Consider the following 20,716-nt stretch of genomic DNA (forward strand, 5'->3'; position numbering starts at 1 on the left):
ATACCGCCACCGCAATCGGCACCAGCCCTCGCCACTGCCACTGACGCCAGCCTCGCCGCCGCACCGCAAGCCCCAGCCTCGCTGCCTCAACCCAGGTCGAAGCCGGACCGGACCACGTCGAAACCAGTCCAAAGCAGCCCGAATCCGGACGTCGCTGCCACCGTCCAACGCCTCCACCACTCTGCCGATCATGGAGATCCCGGAGGTGCCACATCGACCCTCGACCCGCGTTGCCCCGCAACCCACGGAGCCCAAGATGTCTTCCGGTGCTCGTCGCCAAAACCGTCCAGCGCCGGACTCGAGCCGTAATCCCTCTCCAAGAAGCTGCCGGACCATTAGTTTTCAAATTCCTGTCCGGCAGTCGCGTCGAGCAGGCGAGGCGAGCCAACGCCGCCCAAGCACGCCGCCGGACAAGAAGAAAAGTTGCAACCCTAAACCAAAAGTGATTCCGGGTTTTGTGGAGCACTAGGAGATATGATATTGTGTAGTAAAATTAGTCTTGCTTAACTTGCTATAACAAAGTACTTAAACTCTAAGATCACTTTTATATACATAGAAGTCACCTTTGCTCTGCATCTGCAACTGCAATATTCTATGAAGTTTTCAGCAGGTGCTTTTGTTTCTTTCTTACGATGATACTTATCCATTGTTATCTTTAAAATAATATCATGATGGTAGACCATTCTATGCTCAAGAAGGAAAAAATAGAGCTTTCGTTTTGTATCTAGTTCTTATTTTCTTACAGAATTACCGTCTTCTTATTCAAGGGCATGTTGAAAAAGATATTCACTGTCCCTAGTAATTTCTTATTCTTCATGGAACCATAAGAAAAACATTACCTGTAGCTTCTCACATAGGAACACAGATTATCTTAACGGAACAGAATCAAATGCATTCCAATTATAAGATTCATAAGAATGTGCAAGGCATTGGTATCTAAAATGGAGCTGCACTGGCTGCACACTGTTGACAATGTTATTTTATCTCAAAATACTAGGCCTGGGCTCGGTGCGGTTCGGGCCGATTTGGGCTCGAAACCGCAACCACACCGCATTATTCGGTAGGCTCATTTTACAAACCGCAACCGCTTTTTACATTGTTTGGACTGCATTTTCGGTTGAACCGTTTTACCGGTCCGGTGCGGTGCGGTTTGCACCCAAAACCGCATATTACAAGTGTCTCTCTGGCTCACCTTCACCAAATACCAATTGCCTCTGCTTCAATGGAGCTATTCACGAATTGGGTATTTAGTTCAATTTGGGGTTATAGGGTTTTGCTCTTCTGCTCACCAAAGCGGGAACTACTGCTTGCACTTGAAAATGTTAGCATAGAAATGTCAAACGTGGACCAAGAGATGATGCCAGCTGCAAAGATTGAGTGAATTATATGAGAAATGAGGAGATGTGACACTTGCCTGTGGCCACAATTAAGGACCAAGCTGCTGTCGTGTGAGAGATGAAGGACACTGGGAGCAGCCGAGAGAGGGAGAGAGAAGAGAACGCACAAAGCAAAAACGCAAAAATGAAGGAAGCGGCTGAGAGATGGAGAGAGAAGAGAACGCACAAAGCTAGGGTTAGTGGGTTAGTACCAAATAATATAAAAAATTATTAAAAATAATTATATAAATATATATTGATAACATATCGGTTCGGTTCGGTAAATGCAGGCGGTTCGAAGTCGTAAACCGAACCCGCACCGCATGTAAGCGGTTCGGTGCGGTTCTCTTCAAAAACGACGTCGTTTTGAACCGGTTCGGTTACCGAACCGAATTTTCCGGTGCGGTTCGGTCGGTAACCGCTTCTCTGCCAATTTCTGCCCAGTCCTACAAAATACCACATCTTGTGTCGCAATTTTATCGCGACACAAGATGTGTATGTGGAACCTATTTGACCATCATCTAATGAGGAGGAAGGGAGCAAAGACAGCGTAAGTTCATTACAAAACTTGTTTCTCAAGCCTTCAACCTTCTATTATACATCGAAGCATGACATATTCCCAAACCCAAAGCGTCATGTTCCCAATTTCCTCTTGATTTGGTTCATATTTCAATATTCATTCATTGCAGTTTCTAATATTTTTGCATATCCTTCGTAGAATTATCACTCGATCTTTGTCTAAATGTCACTCGTCCTAGAGATCTATCATTCTATCTTTGTCTAAAACTCACACCGGTCTAAATCAGGAGATTTTATCTATCAAAGGTCTCACAGCCTCAGGTCATCACAGAGATATGAAGCAAGCAACACCTAACTAAACCGAAACCGAAGGTAAACAAGGTGAGGTGACATCAAAGTCCCAAAGGCTGAACTCCTCATTATGGATCAAATTTCAGGTTCAAACCAATTGCATTCAATAATCCTGAAGTCTAGACGGTATTCCTGAGGACGCACGTGATGTGTTTATGCCTAGACGGTATCCAGAACCAGCCATACAACATCTGCAAATGCCGACGCCATGCTTCGAAGAAAAGCGGGAGAACTTCTTGTAAAGAAGTAAGTTGTGTTCATAAACGTCCGCCTCTAATTTTCTTCAATTGGAATATCCTCGCCGGCTCCGAAATTGTAGCTTAATCGCATCCATTGAGTGAACCAGTATAGATCGCCGTGTTGCTTTCGGGCCTCTGATGGCTTAAACCTGATTTGTTAATGAAAATCCTTATCAGTATTGTGTTTGGTTTTCCTATTCCTCTTAGGCTTTAACTTTCCCTTGTTCTAGTATATACTAGCGAGATAGCCCGCGCGATGCTGCGGGTATATCATGGACATTATTGAATTCAACAGTATTGAATTTACAAATATTAGGTACACCATATAAATGCGTTGTATATACACATCAAACATTGTTTTACATGATCCAAAATCTGGTACTCTAGCTAATTACTATACACAAATTTGAATCATGAGGTCTTCTAGAATATCATTGTTTTGAAACTGTGAAGCTGGGGCAGCTAATTCAACATGTAACAACTGAGAAACACGATCTCCACAATCATCGAAATGCAACTCTTGATAATGTAGAAGTCTAAAGTAGTCCTTCTGCACCGCAGTCGGCAAACCTGTACAGTGCAGTGGAAGAAAACTTAAGCTAATGTATAATGGGGCTGCTTCAAAGGCTATTGCAGTACATTTGACATTTTGACTTGATCTATTTTTTTTTTCTTTTCTTTTCATTTGATCAAGGAAATGTCAACAATTTTATTTCCATCACAGCAAAGCAATTTTGGCGTCCATTAACAATTTCAATTTCTTTATACGTGCACAAATGTCATCTCTGATTCTTCCATTTATAAAACACTTGACGGAAACGAAGAACAGGAAATGAAGCCTAATGCAGACATTGATCTCTCTTGATCATTCTACACACTTTGCTTCACTTTTACATTAGCAAACTGAAAGAAATTCCAACCATTGAAAGTCATTATCTACCTTGAAAGCATGTATACATGCTACATGTCTCATTGGCATGATACAAACATCTTTTTAACACCTATTACCAACCACCGACTTAAAGCATTCTTGTATTATTCAAGCTGAAGACTTGGTAAAATCTCCATCGATATGAAAAACTATATGCAGAAGATCAATTTTCTTTTTGAACATAATACCCAGCTAATTATCTCCATTATCTGTACATGACATGAAGGAGATAATGTCTGAATAAAATTCAGTAACTGCAGATCTTGCTAACTTGTGAGGAACTGAGGAACCTTAATAATCTTTCAATGACAAAGCATAAATATTATACTAATTGAAATCACAAAATGATGCCTGAAACCACAAATTCAAATGAGTGTATTGCAAAACCTTCGACAATCATGATTATAGTTCAAGAACCTACTACAGAAAGTAAAAAAGTTCAAGCTTAGAAGATGAACACCGAAAACATCACTAAGCAGTAAAACTTTCATGATATTCTTTTCAATATTGTACAAAGAACAAATATCTTTTATTGCTCAGCTATACTTTTTTTACCAACACAACATAGAGATATTTTCTTTGTGTTCTGATTCTTTAGCTTGTTTCAATGAATACTATATTTTAGTTTAAGGATGTAATCAATGTGCTAATAATGTCAGAAAACCAAAATTACATGATTTGGTCAGCCATCAGAAGAAGACTATGCCTTTATACATGCTATGATCTCCACCAACCGGAGCTTATGGATGAGTAATACTGGCCTATTAAGTTGGAAATGAGAATCTGTTCCTATTTTAAACTATATATTCTATTTCTGTAATTCGTATATATTATGCCAGTTCCGACTACTGCAAGAAAATACACAGCCAGCAGAGGTAATATTTGAAATGGAAAAAGTCATACCTTGTAATTCATCCCTTGCCCGTGCATCTCACGTGAAACAATCCTATCTTTGAGTTGCTCTGCAGCTATGAAGTAGTCTATCCTCATCCTTTTGCCTCTATACCGGCCAGAAAGCCACCCGGTATGTTTATTATGTGGTGTAAACTGTATAATAACAATATATGATTATAATACAGTTCCTAACTTCCTATGTACGTACATCTAATGATTGCACATACATTCAGATGTGATGATTCTACATCACTTCCAACTCGACCAACACAAGAGTAATTTCAACGGCAAGTTGCTATGTGCATGAACCATATGGTCTTACTTTCCAATGGGATTTCCTGACCAGGAGAAGCCACGCTCCATGTCCTTCTCTTTGTGTAAAAATCGGTATGCATCTATTAGCTTTCCCCTGAGACAGATAAAGTTATTCTTTATTAAAGTAACAAATACAACTGAAACGTAAGGTTCTTGGAAATTGACCTAAACAGACCTAGAAAACTGATCTGAACTTCAGTAGCAGCAAACCAAAAGCCACTTTGTCTGAATGTGGCCTTGTACGCATAGAAATTGAAACACCAAGGATCCTAGAATAAGAGAATTGAATTTCGGAAGGACCACCACAACGAAACAAACCACTTGAGCAATCATCAAGATTGATTTTATAGACCAATTGGTACATGGAAGATTCAATTTTGAAGAACCCAACAATCAATTGCCAAAAAAATTGAAATAGTTTACCTTAGAATCGGGAGATTTGTCGGCGCCGGAGCTGGAAGATGCGTAGGAGTCGGATTTAGCAGACTTTAGAAGAACGACCTGCTCCTATCCTTTCTATCGATCAACAAATTGGAAAGAACGAAGCGGTGCCAGGGACTTACCCGTGCTGTCGTTGCGTGAAGCAAACACACGTAGCACGACAGGCAATTCTGTAAAACAGCAGAAAGAAAGAAGAAGGGCAGAATCGCCAATCCACTATTCATTACTTTTGTCGCTTGCGAAGTGAACAGAAATAGTGTAGTTTAGCTTTCGTATATTTAGAATTAGAATAAGAACGCAAAATACCATCTGGCCCTAACGCAATTGAAACTTGAAAGCTAGAAAAAATTTGATCATTGGTCATGGCTTGGGCGCTTGAGATTATTGTTGCAGAAAAATTCGATCAACTTGGGATCAGCTATTTTTGAGGTGTTGTTGCTCTATCTCATAGTCTACGGACCCCTGGCTTATTTCCACCATAATATTAATACAAGGATTAATACAATGTTGCCTGCAGGCCTGGACTTGGACCTAGACTACTCTACCTCGCACAAGGATTAATAAAATGTATAATCACGTTCTCAGTACTTTGTTGTTACTTACTTCACTTGTGGTCCAAATATAACAAGAACCTACTGGGTTCAATTATTTTGCGCGGCTGTATTTCATAGCTGCGTATATGAGTCGTTAAAAGATTTATGCCCATATATTTTGTTCGGCGAAGATGACGAAACTTACACAACTACTAAAGAAACAGGTGCAGGGCAATGCCAATGCCAAGAGGTCCTCAGGCTACATGAATTTCAAATATCATGGCGGTGGCTGTGCTATTTGCTTGGAGGAGTTCCAGGACGCAGACAAGTGTGCAATGCTAGATAAGTGTCAACACACTTTTCACCGTGAATGCCTCCAGAAGTGTTTAGCTAAGTCCAACCGTTGTTCCCTCTGTCGTCAAAGTATTAGAGATAGTTGGAGAACTCAGTTGAGATTGTAACCTCTTCTCATTAGTAATTACTAATATTCATATCATCAATTTGTAGCCAGATCTCGTTCAAATTAACTTCATGTTGCTTGATCAAATTTTGTCGAATCCTCATTCCATATTGATTGATTTTTGGAATAATGTCTGCAAAACATGCAGGGGTATTGTAAATTTAATTAAAAACAATATCATTACTTCAGCTTGGCTGCATAATCTACAAACTTCAAAATATGCTCTCTTACTGTCCTAGACCCGGTGTATCTAATATTCATTAATTTGTTCAACAATGTAGCAATTTGGGCTTTGTCACTTTCTGTGAACCTCTCACCCATTGAAACTAGAAACTCCGTAGCTTGCTCTTTTTCCTCAATGCTACCCCTGATTGTTTCTGACATTGTTCTTTTGATGATGTTTTTGCAAACTCTATTAAGCATGTGTCACTCATCATGGTATTTTATCTCTTCGCTGGTACGAGCTATGGTAAGACTTGCAGGAGGATCCTTATACATACGCAAGTCTAAATGATGAATACACAAATAAATCTGTATGTCTGCTTTCCATCTCTTGTAGTTGGAGCCAGTCAATGGTTGTATGTTGATGAAGCTATAAGAGAGAGAACCTATAGGAAGCATTACAATTTTGTGTGAGTTTTATACAGACAAAAGTTTTATGATTAAAGATTAAGCTGCTCAATAAGTGTTTTCTGTTTCAAGTTTTATGAATAGGTTTCAGCATTCAAGCAAACATAGAAAACACCAATACAAAACAATAATCAAAATTGAGCAAAATAAATCAAACACAATGCAAGAAACATAACTGCATCAAAGCCCCGTAATACATTTAGCTGAAAACATGCCAGGTATCACATATGAGCAGAAAACATGGCATAGCTGAATCACAATGCCAAACCTGATAACACATTGGTATATAAAAATCAATCATCACCTAAAATGGCAGAAGAAGAAATTCTTATATCTGAATATATGTCACCCAATTTGCAATGTGCTATTTCTGTGTCTTAAAACTATGTAAGGAAGAGAGCTTCTGTAGAAGCTACAATCATAGCTCTAAAACACAGAATACAAGTCTTGATCTATTCATACTGAATGACTCACCAAGAAAACTAAAGAAAAAGTGTTACAGCTCCCTCTCCCTTAGCCTTCCCAATAAGTCATAGATCAAAGTATCAGTTGATATTGTAAATTTAGGTTTCTTAATCACATTCAGCTATTAAATCAATCAACTGATTGTCCTCATATTGTAAACATAAAAAATCACAGGGAGAAAAAATAAAAAAATTGAAATTGATGCCCACAGAGTGCAGGCTACAATCAGTTGCCAATTCTACATCTAAACATATAGGCATACATAGACAATATCCATTAAAATTGTAAAATCAAAGAATCCCCAAATTGGGACTTGATGAACTCCAAGGTGCATACCCAGCAAAACTAATGACGTACCATTGTTGTAAAACATTGGTCAAATTAGTTTTATTTTGTTATTGGATTAACGGGCCAGGTATGGACCTTGGGTTTATGTGTGTGTGTGAGGTCAGAATAACCAAAGGCCAAAGCCTGTTCTCGAAACAGTTCCCTTTTTTTGAGTGTTATGAAAATGTTTTAAGTTTATACAAAATAATTTAACATGAATAATTTTCCATAGTGGTTTATAAACATGTATAGTGGCTATTATAGCACATGTGAATCAATTCTGAGTAATCACTAATATAGCACATTCACATGTATATAAACACAAGACTAAAGGCATGTTAACTAGTGTGTGTATATATTAATCAGAATAGGGGACATACCTGATGCCGAAAAGGAGTCGAAGGCTATTGACGCAAGGTTGATCTTTTGCTGTTGCTCTAAGTCTGAGTTTACTCTTAATGGGGCTGAGTTCCTTAATGCTCGTGTCTAGAGAACGCAGGGACCAAACCTTATATATATATAGGGGAAAATTTCACAAATGGTCACTCAACTATGACTCACTCGACACTTTGGTCACTGAAGTTTCAAATATATCACTTTGGTCACTCAACTATTACACTGTCAATCACTTAAGTCACTTTGTTAATTTTTTTCATTAAAAAAAATTATAAAAAATACTCTTTGGGTGACTTAAGTGGTTGACAGTGTAATAGTTGAGTAACCAAAGTGATATATTTGAAACTTCAGTGACCAAAGTGTCGAATGAGTCATAGTTGAGTGACCATTTATGGAATTCTCCCTATATATAGGCAAGATATCAGAATTCTTCCCATTAACGAATCCTAATATATCAAGTAATTGATTCCTCTATCTTGAACCAATATATTACCTGATCCACAAGTATATCAAGTTCCCTAAATAATAAGGATACAGCTACAATTCCTTATTACAACAGGGTAAGAATCTAATGCAATCTCGGTTATTTCATTCACAAGTAATCATATACAGTTGCTCTAGGTGATTAATGTATGTGACTATGTCCACATCTTACGGCCCAATCTTTACTTTCAAAGACAATCCACAATAAATATATATTATACACTGTTAATTAAGAGACTTTTGAGATGACTAAGTTCTAACAAATCAGATAACAAAAGGGCGGATCCCAAAAGGACACGTGCTGACATGGGTATAGGCGTATAGCTAGCCTAGGGTGAGAAGGGTCAATTGACCCTTCTCAATTTTTCAAAAAGTCTTAATTAGTCTTAGTTTTCAAAATTTAATACAAATTTATCTTAATTAGTCTTAATTATTTTTGAATTTTAATGGAATGCAATAATATTTTACACTATTAATACACTACATATATCAAATATAATTAAGATAAATATTTTCAAGGGTTTCTTACCTTATTGATCATATATGCCCATATGCGTATATTTACGATTCTTTGTTGATATGCTAAATCGGAGTAACACATATTTTTTTGTATATCTATCGTTCATCTCAAATCTCAAAATTGATTTAAAATGATTTAAGGGTATTTCAATTTCCTCATTAGTACAAGAAATATTACACTTAAATTTTCTTATACTAACATAGTAACATGATTTGAAATATGTGTTATTTGTTTATTTATTAATTTGGCAAAAGATTGTACGTATTATAAATTTGACTCTCCTAAGTGAGATTTTTGACTACACCACTGCGTGCAGAACCTTTCAAGTTTCAAGCATATATATGAGAAGCCCAGATAAATGAAACCACGTAAGCATCCAGATTCACTGTGATTGATGTGTTTGGTGATTAACTACCGGAAGGTGGTGAACTGGTGATGGTATTGTGGGGATGCAGTGATAAGTGGGAGGGATTGAGATAGGCCAGGTTGCAGACAACACCACTTGACTTGAATTGATCGAGGCGCGTTATTTAAGGACCACGCTAACTAGGATGAGGTGATCGAACTATCGAAGACTTGGCCCCAATTTACTCCAACGTACCAAAGCCTCAAGCTGTATTGGAATGCCGACGTTAATTTTCCAATTTTATGGGCAGCTTATCGGTTATGAGATCTTCGATCGCCTTCTCCAGGTGTCGACTAATGGAGTGTAGAAGTGGCTGAGTCTTTGGTTCCCTTCGTCTCTTTAGCATGCAAGAGCATTTCTTGCTCAATGGAGTGTTTGTTTGGTTGAAGCTAAGCCCAACGAGGCTCTAGGGTTGTATTATCGTACTTTGTAATCATCCCCTTTAATTAATGAACTTTGTTTTTTTTTTTTATCACATCAACAACTAGTCTTTTTTGTGAGTCGAACTCACAACCTCCTACTTACAAAGGGGATACTTATGTCACTAGACCAAATGGTACTGGACAATTAATGAACTTCTTACTAGGACTTTCTTCAAAAAAAAAATGAATTTCTTACTAGGAAAATGAGATAAAGTCTAGGTAAAACATTGCCACCGTTTGAAATCCCAGTGACCTATCTTCGACCAGGTCCTCCAATCAAAGAATTCAGACTAACTTCCCGATTTGTTACCTAAACTCGACAGAGAAGACTATCGCAGTGAGGACTTAATGACAACAAAAAAGAAGCAAAAATAACAAAGAAACAAAAAGCATAGACAAAACTAAAACAGTGATGCACCCCATATCGCAAGCCGACGTGACAATGTTTGAGGGTGGGACTTGCTCCCTAAATTGTCTACTTCCAATGAGTTAATATTGCCTCATCCCTTATTTAATTTAAAAAAAAAAAAAAAAAAAACTTTTGCTCTTTTTCATTTGCCTCAATTGCTAAATGATACAGCAAGTTGACAACACATCATCAGCTAGCTTTGATATTTCTTTTTGACCACTTGATATTTTCCAATAGAGGATCACTTTCTCATAGCAGCCCAAACAACAAATGGTACGTTCCTTCACTTGGTGAGCATCGAAAAAGTAATTGTACAAATCCTTAGAGTAGGTTTTAGAAATTTCAGGAATACTACACTAATTCTTCATATTAGCCTCTTAACACGGGCCACTTTTTAAATTTATTTTAGTGATTTTTAGTTTTTTTTTTTATGCAGAAAAGTTTTGCAGAAATGAAAAAAAAAATGAAAACAGTTATTAGCAGCAAAAACATGTACTTCAAAGTCCTTAATTGAAATATTCCGCCAAAAAAAAAAAAAAGTCCTTGAAATACAAAACTGTTTTCATATAAGATAGAGGATAATTCTGGGCTTTCATAAATTTACCTAAGGAGAATTGGCTTAATATATTAGTTATTATTTTTAACTCGGCCAGCTTTTGCAGACATGATCTGTAAGGAAAATTCTACAATATGTTAACATATATCATAAATATTCTTTCCACTTTTAGGACTTAATTACTCAACCAATAACTTATTTTACTCTAATGAGGTTATCATAACAAAAGATTTTCTCTACATCAACACAAACTAATTACTCAGCCCTAAAGGCAGAGTTCGATCTGTGCATTCGCACTCGTCCGACGGCCCGCGATGTCTGGGCGAGGCACCGGCTTTGCCGACGTTTCGTGGCCTGCTGCCGGACGGGTGATTTCATCAATGGGCTCGGGGCAGTTTTCTTGGAGTGTTGGTGCTTGAAGTTTGGCAGGAGCAGCTTTAACGGCGGCAAGTCTGGTACTGCATCTCTGAAGCACGGTGGTAGGGCTTATCTAATTCTGGGAAGGTCAATGGCGAATTGGGAGGGACTAGATGTTGATCTATTTCATTTCCAAGCGGCGACTCTAACGTCGGGTGAGATCTGTCGATCTGGCGTTTGGGTGAACTCAAACATGGTTGTGTTTGGTTTTTGCCTGGGGTTCAAGGTCTGGGTCTCATGGGTGGTCGGAGTGGCTTCGTCGGTGGCATCTGGGATTGGAATGACATGGGCATGGTGGCGCCGTAACGGCATTGCTGTGGTGTGGTCGTGGCTGGTGCCATCGTGCAAGGAGATGGAGACTTGGGCCGGGTTTGGGCCATTTTTTGCTAGGGTTTTGAGTGAGACTCTCCTTTGGGCTGCAGCCAATTGGGCCTAAGTGAATTGGGTTTGGTAGAGTCTAGGCCTACCTTATGGTAGTACCTTACTTTACTTTCAATAATTCCCTAGTTTTTGAGGGAAAGCTATGCACTTTTGTGCACATATGTCTTTCTTTAGGCTTGCTATTTATTATGTCTTTTCATAGTTCATAGGCTTGCTTTACAATAAGTGAGCATGGATGTTCGTTAATGAGTGGTACTAGATATATATACCACGTTTTCTTATTGGGAAAAACTCACAAACAGTACATGAATTTCAAGCCACTAATAACTTTCGTACCTCAAGTTCAAAAAATATCATATTGGTACCTGAACTTCTGACCCCGACCCAATATCAGTATCTGGGAACAGTAAAATCGTTAACGGAGTTATTTTTTGAAGGGTAAATCTGTCATTTCACTGTTCATCATCTCCAAAACTCTCCCCTCTCTCTCTGCAAACCCAGATTTTTCATTATCTTCTTCATACCTCACACACACAAACACAAATCGACTAAAGGAGAGGTGAGAGGTGAGAGGAGTTGGTGGTGGATGGGACGGTGGCTATTGAAGAAGTGAAAGGTTGGTTAATAGTGGTGATAAGGTATGAAGAAGAAGAAGAAGAAGAAATCTGGTATTGCAGAGAGAGGAGAGAGTTTTGGAGATGATGAACAGTGAAATGACAGATTTACCCTTCAAAAATTAACCCCGTTAACGATTTTACTGTTCCCAGGTATTGATATTGGGTCGGGGTCAGAAGTTCAGGTACCAATCTGATATTTTTTTAACTTGAGGTACGAAAGTTATTAGTGGCCGATAGGTCAGGTACTGTTTGTGAGATTTTCCCTTTCTTATTTGCCCTCTGTATTCAAGGTATGTAATGTACTGCTCTAGCTTGAGACTATAATGAGAAATCGTTGATTTGATTCAAAAAAGAAAAAACAAAAACTTTTCTTTAGTTATCACATGAGTTGTCATGAGTCCTCTAAGTGGTAAATATTACTTCAAACATATGTTAACATATCATAGCCTTACTCTATATGCAAATAGATTAATAGAGACATGAAGTGATGAGTCCCCACATGGGACAGTCAATGATACTGTGATGTATATGATACCATGCGTTTTAAATCTAACTCAACCAAAATTATAATGTAATTGAACTAAAATTACTACATTGAAAACGAAGTTACCGCATTCGTTTAACACTATTTACATATAATAGGCCAAAATTGCAAGTTTACAACATTAACAATCAATTATTCACAAACTTCAAACAGAACTAAGACTACACAAAAAACGACTCATGTTACCACAATGATAACAAATTTGTTGTCATATATGTAAATGTATGAATAACATACAAGTAGGTAAATTAGAATTTTCCGTTCCGACGTGGGATCGTTTATATGTACAAGAAAAAAGAATCTCTTAATTGAATAGCACTATAATCTCTGTCTCTGTATAATCTCTTTGAACGTTCACTTTAGAACTCAAATTTGGTGAGATTTCAAACTATGGCGCGCTTGTTGCACCTACACTGCTGACAGGGACAAGCCCTGGTCCCAAGTATGCTTCACAGAATTCCTTGATTTTCTTACTTATCTGTGTCCTTGACAGCCTGCAAATAGTTGTATATCCCTTTCCCTTTTCCATGCCTCTTCTCGGAGACTTGTGGTAGATGGCATGTAGTTAATTAACCCTGGAAATCTGCAAGTCAAAATCACTTCCACTTTGAGCTCAAAAGGTACATGGAGACGTGGAAATACTTGGAAAAGGTTGGACTTGAAAGGAAAGGCTGGGAGGTCAACAGAAATTGATTGTCTTCGACACCACTCTAAAGTTGTTCAGACAACTTCCTCGATCCTAATTAATAAGATAGCTCACTGGAATTGCTCTTCTAGTTTCTCCTCGATATAAGCTACTTCAAATTTCATGACTACCAAATCGATCAAACTAGCTCTTGCCTCACCCGGCCCCTATATAAAACACAAGCCAACTCTTCTTTTTCAACACTCACTTAGCTGGAGCAGCATCATAGCTCATATCTCTCATTTTTCTGCAACAAGAACGTTAAAAGAGAAAGTAAAATGGGCGTTGCTCTTCTTTCAGTTGTTAAGCTCTTTGTTTTCTCTTTCGTCACATTGGATCTCATTCCTCAGCAGACTCTTGCAAGCATAACGAGACATTACAAGTTTGATGTATGTGCATTGCATGTAACAAAGCTATCATGCATATTTCTATATATATGTACATGCATGCATGTTTTAGATGTCTGCCTTAGGAGATGGTGTTATTATGATATATTCTTGAACTGTCATTTTGAATCAATTTGATGGATTCTTGTTAGAACACATTATTCAGATTGACAAAAGCAATATAAGTGAAAGTCCCAATATATATATATATATATATATATATATATATATATATATATATATATATATATATATATATCTAATATTGATTATCTGATATGTGAACTAATCTTGTCAGAATTATATAGCTCCACTTCTCATGCATTTTTTTTTCTAGCTAGGCTTCTTTTGACATTTTGGAATGACTTAATTTGTAGATCCAAATGAAAAATGTGACAAGATTGTGTCACACGAAGAGCATTGTAACAGTAAACGGTCAATTTCCTGGGCCTCGAATTGTTGCTAGGGAAGGTGATCGCCTCCTCATTAAAGTGGTTAACCATGTTCAAAGCAACATCTCCATCCACTGGTAATTTTAGAATCTATACTATTATCTAAGAAATTTTTTACATCAACTTTCATAACATGCCCTTCATCCCGGGTATCATATTTCAAGTGTATATGGGTGTATAGTGTTTTGCTTAAATTATACTAGTGGGTCATGCATCTAATATATTGAGTGCTTCCTGATTTCTTCAATATAATCAATCGGCAGGCATGGGATTCGACAACTTCAAACTGGGTGGGCAGATGGTCCAGCATACATTACCCAATGTCCAATACAATCTGGCAACAGTTATGTGTACAACTTCACCATTGTGGGCCAAAGAGGCACTCTTTGGTGGCATGCTCACATTTCATGGCTAAGATCAACCATCTATGGTCCCCTAATCATTCTTCCCAAGCGTGGTGTTCCTTATCCATTTACCAAACCCTACAAGCAGGCACGGAACCAGGAATTAAATTTGAGGTGGGCTAAATTTTTAGGGATCAATAGATTTAATTACTTACATCAAGAAATCGATAAATACTCAAATTCTAACATAAATTACATTCTAATTGAGTCAAAAATTTCATTATAGAAGAGAGTTAAAGTGTAATTCCTTCGCAAGGTTGAGAGAATGAGAATGAGTGCAGGAAAGAAGAGAGACTGACCCCTATAATAATGATGTGCAAAGAGAATTAGAGAGAGTTGAGTATGAGAAATGCAAAACCGGGTAGAGAGAGGAGGAGACATAACTGAAAAAGAGGAGAGAGAGGAAAAAAGTTTTATTTGTATAGTTATCTACTTGTTATTTGCAGACTACACAACTTATCTTAATCATACATATATATAATAATATTTTCCCCCCAAAATGTTGGGGTGTGCTGCAGCACACCTCAGCCCACCCCTACATCCGTGCCTGCCTACAAGGAAGTTCCCATCATCTTTGGTAAGTAATTAACTACGAACAAGCCAATTAAACAATGAGAAATGATCGATCGAGCAACTCCTTCACTGCAAAGACTCATTCTTCCATATTAGTTGCCAATAATTGCATTAGGAGTTTAAGTTCCTGGTAGTAGGAGTAATGATTGCATAAGCCAAGTGACCTATCATTCAAGTTTTTTTCACTATCGTTCTGTACTACGTACTAATAACAAACTTGCATCCAATTAATGCTTAAAACTACAGGAGAATGGTGGAATGCAGATCCTGAAGCAGTCATAAACCAAGCCCTGCAAACCGGTGGAGGACCAAATGTTTCTGATGCTTACACCATCAATGGACTCCCAGGGCCATTGTACAACTGCTCTTCCAAAGGTATGAAAATTTCAGAAAAGCTTACAAAGTTTATGAAAAATGCTTGACTCCTAAATATTTTCGTTACATACCGAATATGCTTATTATCATATGATGTATTTTGTTAAAAGTTGTGTTCACCTATTCATTAACTGAGTAAGGAAATTATGTTCAATCATCTTTGAATTTAGATCTAATAGTAGAATATAAAACAACTCAAACTTAAAAATAATTTTTTTCATCGTTGGATATCCTAAGGTACGGTGGACTAAGCATAATTACCTTGCTCAGTTACAGAGAAAGTGAACATTACTGATTTTGTTAAAGTTTCACTTGTTTAGTAACTATGCAAGAAAACTATGCTCAACAATTTTTGGATCTAGGTTCAATGGTAGAAAATAAAATCTAAATTTGTACATTATCAAACAATCGCATCATTTGATCGATTAACAAGAGTCGGTAAAAAAAAATTCAGTAAATGTATTTGATTCCTAATAAGATATGTTGACAATTTTGGCTATATGGGTATTTATATATGCAGATACTTTCAAGCTAAAGGTTCAAGCTGGGAAGACATACCTTCTGCGCCTAATCAATGCAGCGCTGAACAACGAGCTCTTCTTCAGCATTGCAAACCACACCCTCAAAGTGGTGGAAACTGATGCAGTTTACGTCAAACCCTTTGAGACCAACACCATTCTCATTGCCCCGGGACAAACCATAAATGTTCTTCTCAAAACAAAACCCAGCTACCCAAACGCCACATTTTTCATGACCGCAAGGCCATACGTGACTGGTCTAGGCACCTTTGACAACTCCACTCTTGCTGGAATTTTAGAATACGAAACGACTACACTTCATTCACCCCTCCCAATGAACAAACTTACACTCCACAAACCAATTCTCCCAGTTCTAAATGACACATCGTTTGCAACAAAATTCGCCAACAAACTCCGTAGCTTGAACACTCCCCAGTTCCCAGCTAATGTTCCACAGAAAGTTGACAAGCGTTTGTTCTTCACAATAGGGCTTGGAACAAACCCATGTAGCCAACAGAATCACAACAACCAGACTTGCCAGGGACCAAATGGAACCATGTTTGCTGCTTCAATCAATAATGTTTCTTTTGCTATGCCAAACACTTCCTTACTCCAATCCCACTTCTCTGGCCAATCTAAGGGGGTCTATTCGCCTGACTTTCCAATCAGTCCTGTAACTCCGTTCAATTACACTGGGGCTCAGCTGAACAATACTAATGTGGGCAACGGTACAAAGCTAATGGTGCTTCCCTTTAATACTAGCGTGGAGTTGGTGTTGCAGGACACTAGTATTCTTGGTGCTGAAAGTCATCCTCTTCATCTTCATGGATTCAATTTCTTTGTTGTTGGTCAAGGGTTTGGGAACTTCGACCAAAATAAGGACCCTAAGAAGTTCAATCTGATCGACCCCGTTGAGAGAAACACTGTGGGTGTGCCATCCGGTGGTTGGGTTGCTATTCGGTTTCTAGCAGACAACCCAGGTTAGTCAACGAAACGATCTAAAAGTGTTATGTGTTTCACATCGTCAATATAGATATATAATTGATTAACTAGATTCTTGTTTTAGTTTGAAGGTTGGATATATAACATGCATGACCAGAAAATAGATCAGATTTTGATTCGAATCCGCTCCGGATCCGTGATTATTGTACAGGTTTTGATTAAAAATTTGATCAGTTGATCCGTTAATGATCCAGATTGGTTAATCAGTGTATTTAACGGATCAAACACGGATTTAGGTTGATCTGATCCGTTAATGATCCAGTTCATTTTCATATAATAAAATATTATTATTTTTCAAAAATATAAAATTTTAAGAATACTTTGGAAATTTAGTATTTTGGTTACCTTAGTTATTGCCTTCGGAGCCTCTTACTAAGGTTCGAGCAGCTTCACTCCGTTTTTGGGAATATTTTGATAATGTAATTCAACTTTTAGTGATGCTCTATATGTTGTTTTAATATTTTTTTAATGTTTTATGAGGTATCATGATAAAAGTTAATAAAACTATTTAAAATTTAAAAATACTTGTAATTATAAATGGATCGGATTAGTGGATCGAGTTTCCGTTAATGAGGCAGATAAAGATTTGGATTGAACTATCAACGATCCGCCGGGTTAACGGAGTAGGTCGGGTTGAAAATTTTAATTACTACATGAATTTGAATTTTGGTCGATCCTCTCCAATTCGGCCCATTTACAGGTCTAGTCTTGGATCCATGCACGAAAGGATTAACATTATACTTTATATATTACATTGTGTTGCTAATTATTTCAATCTCAATTGAATTAGGTGTTTGGTTCATGCATTGTCACTTGGAGATCCATACCAGCTGGGGTTTGAAGATGGCTTGGGTGGTCTTAGATGGAAAGTTTCCCAATCAAAAGTTGCTTCCTCCACCACTGGATCTTCCCAAATGTTAATTGATGTGTTTAACTACTCAATTCTGTATTTAACCTGTCTGGCTGTCCCAAGAATTTTGTAACCCATTGGTTTTATTTTGTGGCATAATTGATGTTTCAGTTTTCTATCATTTTGTTTATGCAGCCATTTTTTGAGCGAAATAAGTAAAATGATTGAGACTATAATATCTGTCAGTAACATTTAAATTTCTTGATTTAAGAGGCCTCAACAATAATGTCACCATCAGATTCATTATCTTGCTAGCAAAGTAATTTCTTTATCACTAATTCGGCTAGGCAAAGGCTTATCTGTGCATCCGTCCAAATTTTCTAGTCCAACAAAACTACCTAGAGCACAGAGATAAAGCATCTCTGTGCGATTCTTCTTAATTTCCAAGGGAACTTATAAAAGAATGAATAACAAAACTATCTTTTGCATCAGAGGACAGCATCAAGGTTCCAGTTTTAATTACTAAAGGGGAAAATGTAACAGTGTTGGATCATAAAAAGACATTCGAGGCCAAAGTTCGAGCTTCTCCTTCCCCTTTTGCTTCTTCCTTCATTGTTTTTAGATAAAAAGAGTGAAGAAGATTGTTTTATGCATACCTACTGATACAACCAAATAGAGAATCAAGAATAAGTTGTTCTACTTGAGAGCTGAGCAAGTGCTTCCGATCAGTGGAGCCCTCAAATAATTGATCAGTAGTAGACATGCATGCATATTCGAGTCAAATAGATAGTACTTCAATGCAATATACCTAATCAATTTCTGAATAACGAATATATATGTACTGTAAATAATTATAAACATCCAAAGACTACGTACGGCTCGAATGCGACAATATTCAATGAATATATATATTCCCTCAATAAAACAATCTAAGGGGCTGTTGAATAAGAAAAAACAATGATACCAGTTGCATTTCCTAAGTAAACAAAAATAATGGATTATGCATCTAGTGGTTGGTGCCATCTGTGAAGAAAATAGATTCCCCTTGGTCACATGCCGGACGGGGAATCATATGAATCTGGTTTGCAAATGTACAACATGATGCTTCAAAAAACAAGGGACACCAGCTCCAAAACAAAAGCCTACCTAGCTTGTAAATAATAATCAATAATATTCCAACCCTGCCTTACTTGTATAAAGCCTCCCTCAAGTTTGCAAAGCTGCATCTCAGAAGTACAGACAGAAATCCAATAGTACGTTCTACTTTGAATAGCCATGAACTCAACTAGGCTGCAATTGTTTCTTTTCCTCCAAATGACATTGTTCTTCACAACAATGTCAATAGCCGAAGCAGCCCCAGCAAACTCGAAGCTCTTCAGGGAATACATAGGAGCCGAGGGCGTCGGTGTCACATTCTCTGATGTACCCATTGATTCCCGAGTCGAGTTTCACTTCATCCTTTCCTTTGCTATTGACTACACAACATCTTCCCGTCCTAAACCCACCAATGGCAACTTCAATGTGTTCTGGGACACAGAGAATCTCAGCCCTTCTCATGTTTCCGCCATTAAGGCCCGTCATCGAAATGCTAAAGTAGCTCTGAGTCTTGGAGGAGATACCGTAGCTGGTAAACCTGCTAACTTCACTCCTACATCAATCAATTCTTGGGTCAGAAATGCTATCGCTTCGATAGTTCAGATAACGAAAGAATACAAGTTGGATGGAATCGATATAGACTATGAACACTTCAACACGGATCCCAATACGTTTGCTGAATGCATTGGGCGACTATTCTTCTACCTTAAACAAAATAAGGTTGTGTCCTTCACATCAATAGCACCATATGACGATGATTCTGTGCAACCATATTACTTGGCATTGTGGAGGAAGTACGGGAATCTCATTGACTATGTCAACTTTCAGTTCTATGCCTATGATAAGGACACATCTATTACTCAGTTCATGAAATATTTTGGGACTCAGAGCTCAAATTACAAAGGTGGCAAGGTTCTAGTGAGCTTTGGAACGGACAACAGTGGGGGTTTGTCTCCTGAAAATGGGTTCTTTGAGGCTTGTGCTAGGCTTAAAAATCAGGGCAATCTTCATGGCATTTTTATTTGGTCTGCAGACGACTCCAAGAACGCTCACTTTCGTTATGAGAAGCAATCACAAAGCCTTCTTGCTACCTAAATGTTTTTATTTTATTTTGGTTTTGTATGTATTTGTTATTTTATTCCAAATAAGAAATTCTGATTTCCAACTCGGCTCAACTTTTTAGCAAATATGATCTACATGTAGAGATTTAAAACTTCAACAGTTAGATTGCAGGCCTTAGATTGAAAAATATAATAAGTCTCACATGTAATCTCTTAAAATGTGCACACAAAAACCAAAATTCTATTAATGGATACAATCTCTTCGAACGTTCTCTCTAGAACGTACTGAAATTTGATGAGATTTCAAAGCTATGGCTTGTTGTACCAACACTGCTGACAGGGACAAGCCCTGGTCAAAATAAAATGCTTCACATAATTCCTTCTCTATGAGCTTGACACCATGCAGATAGTTGTTGGCATGTTGCTAATAAAGCCTGGAAATATGCAAGTCAAAATCATCATCCCCATTAGAGTTCAAAGGGTACATGGAGACGTGGAAATACTTGGCAGAGGTTGGACTTGAAAGGAAAGGCCGGGAGGTCAACAGAAATTGATTGTCTTCGACACCACTCTAGAGTTGTTCAAACAAGTGCATCTTGATTAATAAAATAGCTCATTGAATTGCTCTATCTTCTAGCTTCTACAGTATGTTTTTCCTCTATTAGCTACTTCAAACTTCTATG

At 37.7% G+C, this 20,716-nt stretch overlaps 2 protein-coding genes and 1 long non-coding RNA gene across 6 annotated transcripts; 2 read left to right on the forward strand and 1 right to left on the reverse strand.

The window, feature by feature from the left end:
• Positions 1-2,802: 2,802 nt before the first annotated feature.
• On the reverse strand, positions 2,803-5,238 carry LOC133732120 (uncharacterized). Of its 4 annotated transcripts, none has more exons than XR_009856947.1 (5): positions 5,049-5,238; positions 4,801-4,894; positions 4,538-4,719; positions 4,320-4,463; positions 2,803-3,055 (listed from the first exon to the last, which is right to left on the reverse strand). It is a non-coding gene; the product is annotated as an uncharacterized LOC133732120 (long non-coding RNA). The 4 variants fall into 4 exon arrangements; XR_009856945.1 differs by having other exon boundaries at positions 4,633-4,719; positions 5,049-5,237; XR_009856948.1 differs by lacking the exon at positions 4,801-4,894 and having other exon boundaries at positions 5,049-5,237.
• An 8,314-nt stretch (positions 5,239-13,552) lies between these two features.
• On the forward strand, positions 13,553-18,058 carry LOC133732693 (laccase-17-like). The gene is made up of 7 exons (XM_062160273.1): positions 13,553-13,706; positions 14,081-14,232; positions 14,419-14,647; positions 15,118-15,136; positions 15,379-15,507; positions 16,028-17,005; positions 17,818-18,058. The coding sequence occupies exons 1-7, from the start codon at positions 13,596-13,598 to the stop codon at positions 17,946-17,948; spliced, it is 1,749 nt and encodes a 582-aa protein (XP_062016257.1). The 5' UTR covers positions 13,553-13,595; the 3' UTR covers positions 17,949-18,058.
• Positions 18,059-19,111: 1,053 nt separating this feature from the next.
• On the forward strand, positions 19,112-20,139 carry LOC133732692 (chitinase 2-like). The gene has a single exon (XM_062160272.1). It carries the CDS (start codon positions 19,153-19,155, stop codon positions 20,065-20,067), a length of 915 nt encoding a protein of 304 aa, XP_062016256.1. The 5' UTR covers positions 19,112-19,152; the 3' UTR covers positions 20,068-20,139.
• The last annotated feature ends 577 nt before the right edge of the window (positions 20,140-20,716 follow it).

Source organism: Rosa rugosa, chromosome 2, assembly GCF_958449725.1.
Source record: "Rosa rugosa chromosome 2, drRosRugo1.1, whole genome shotgun sequence".
In the NCBI taxonomy this organism is placed as follows: Eukaryota; Viridiplantae; Streptophyta; class Magnoliopsida; order Rosales; family Rosaceae; genus Rosa; species Rosa rugosa.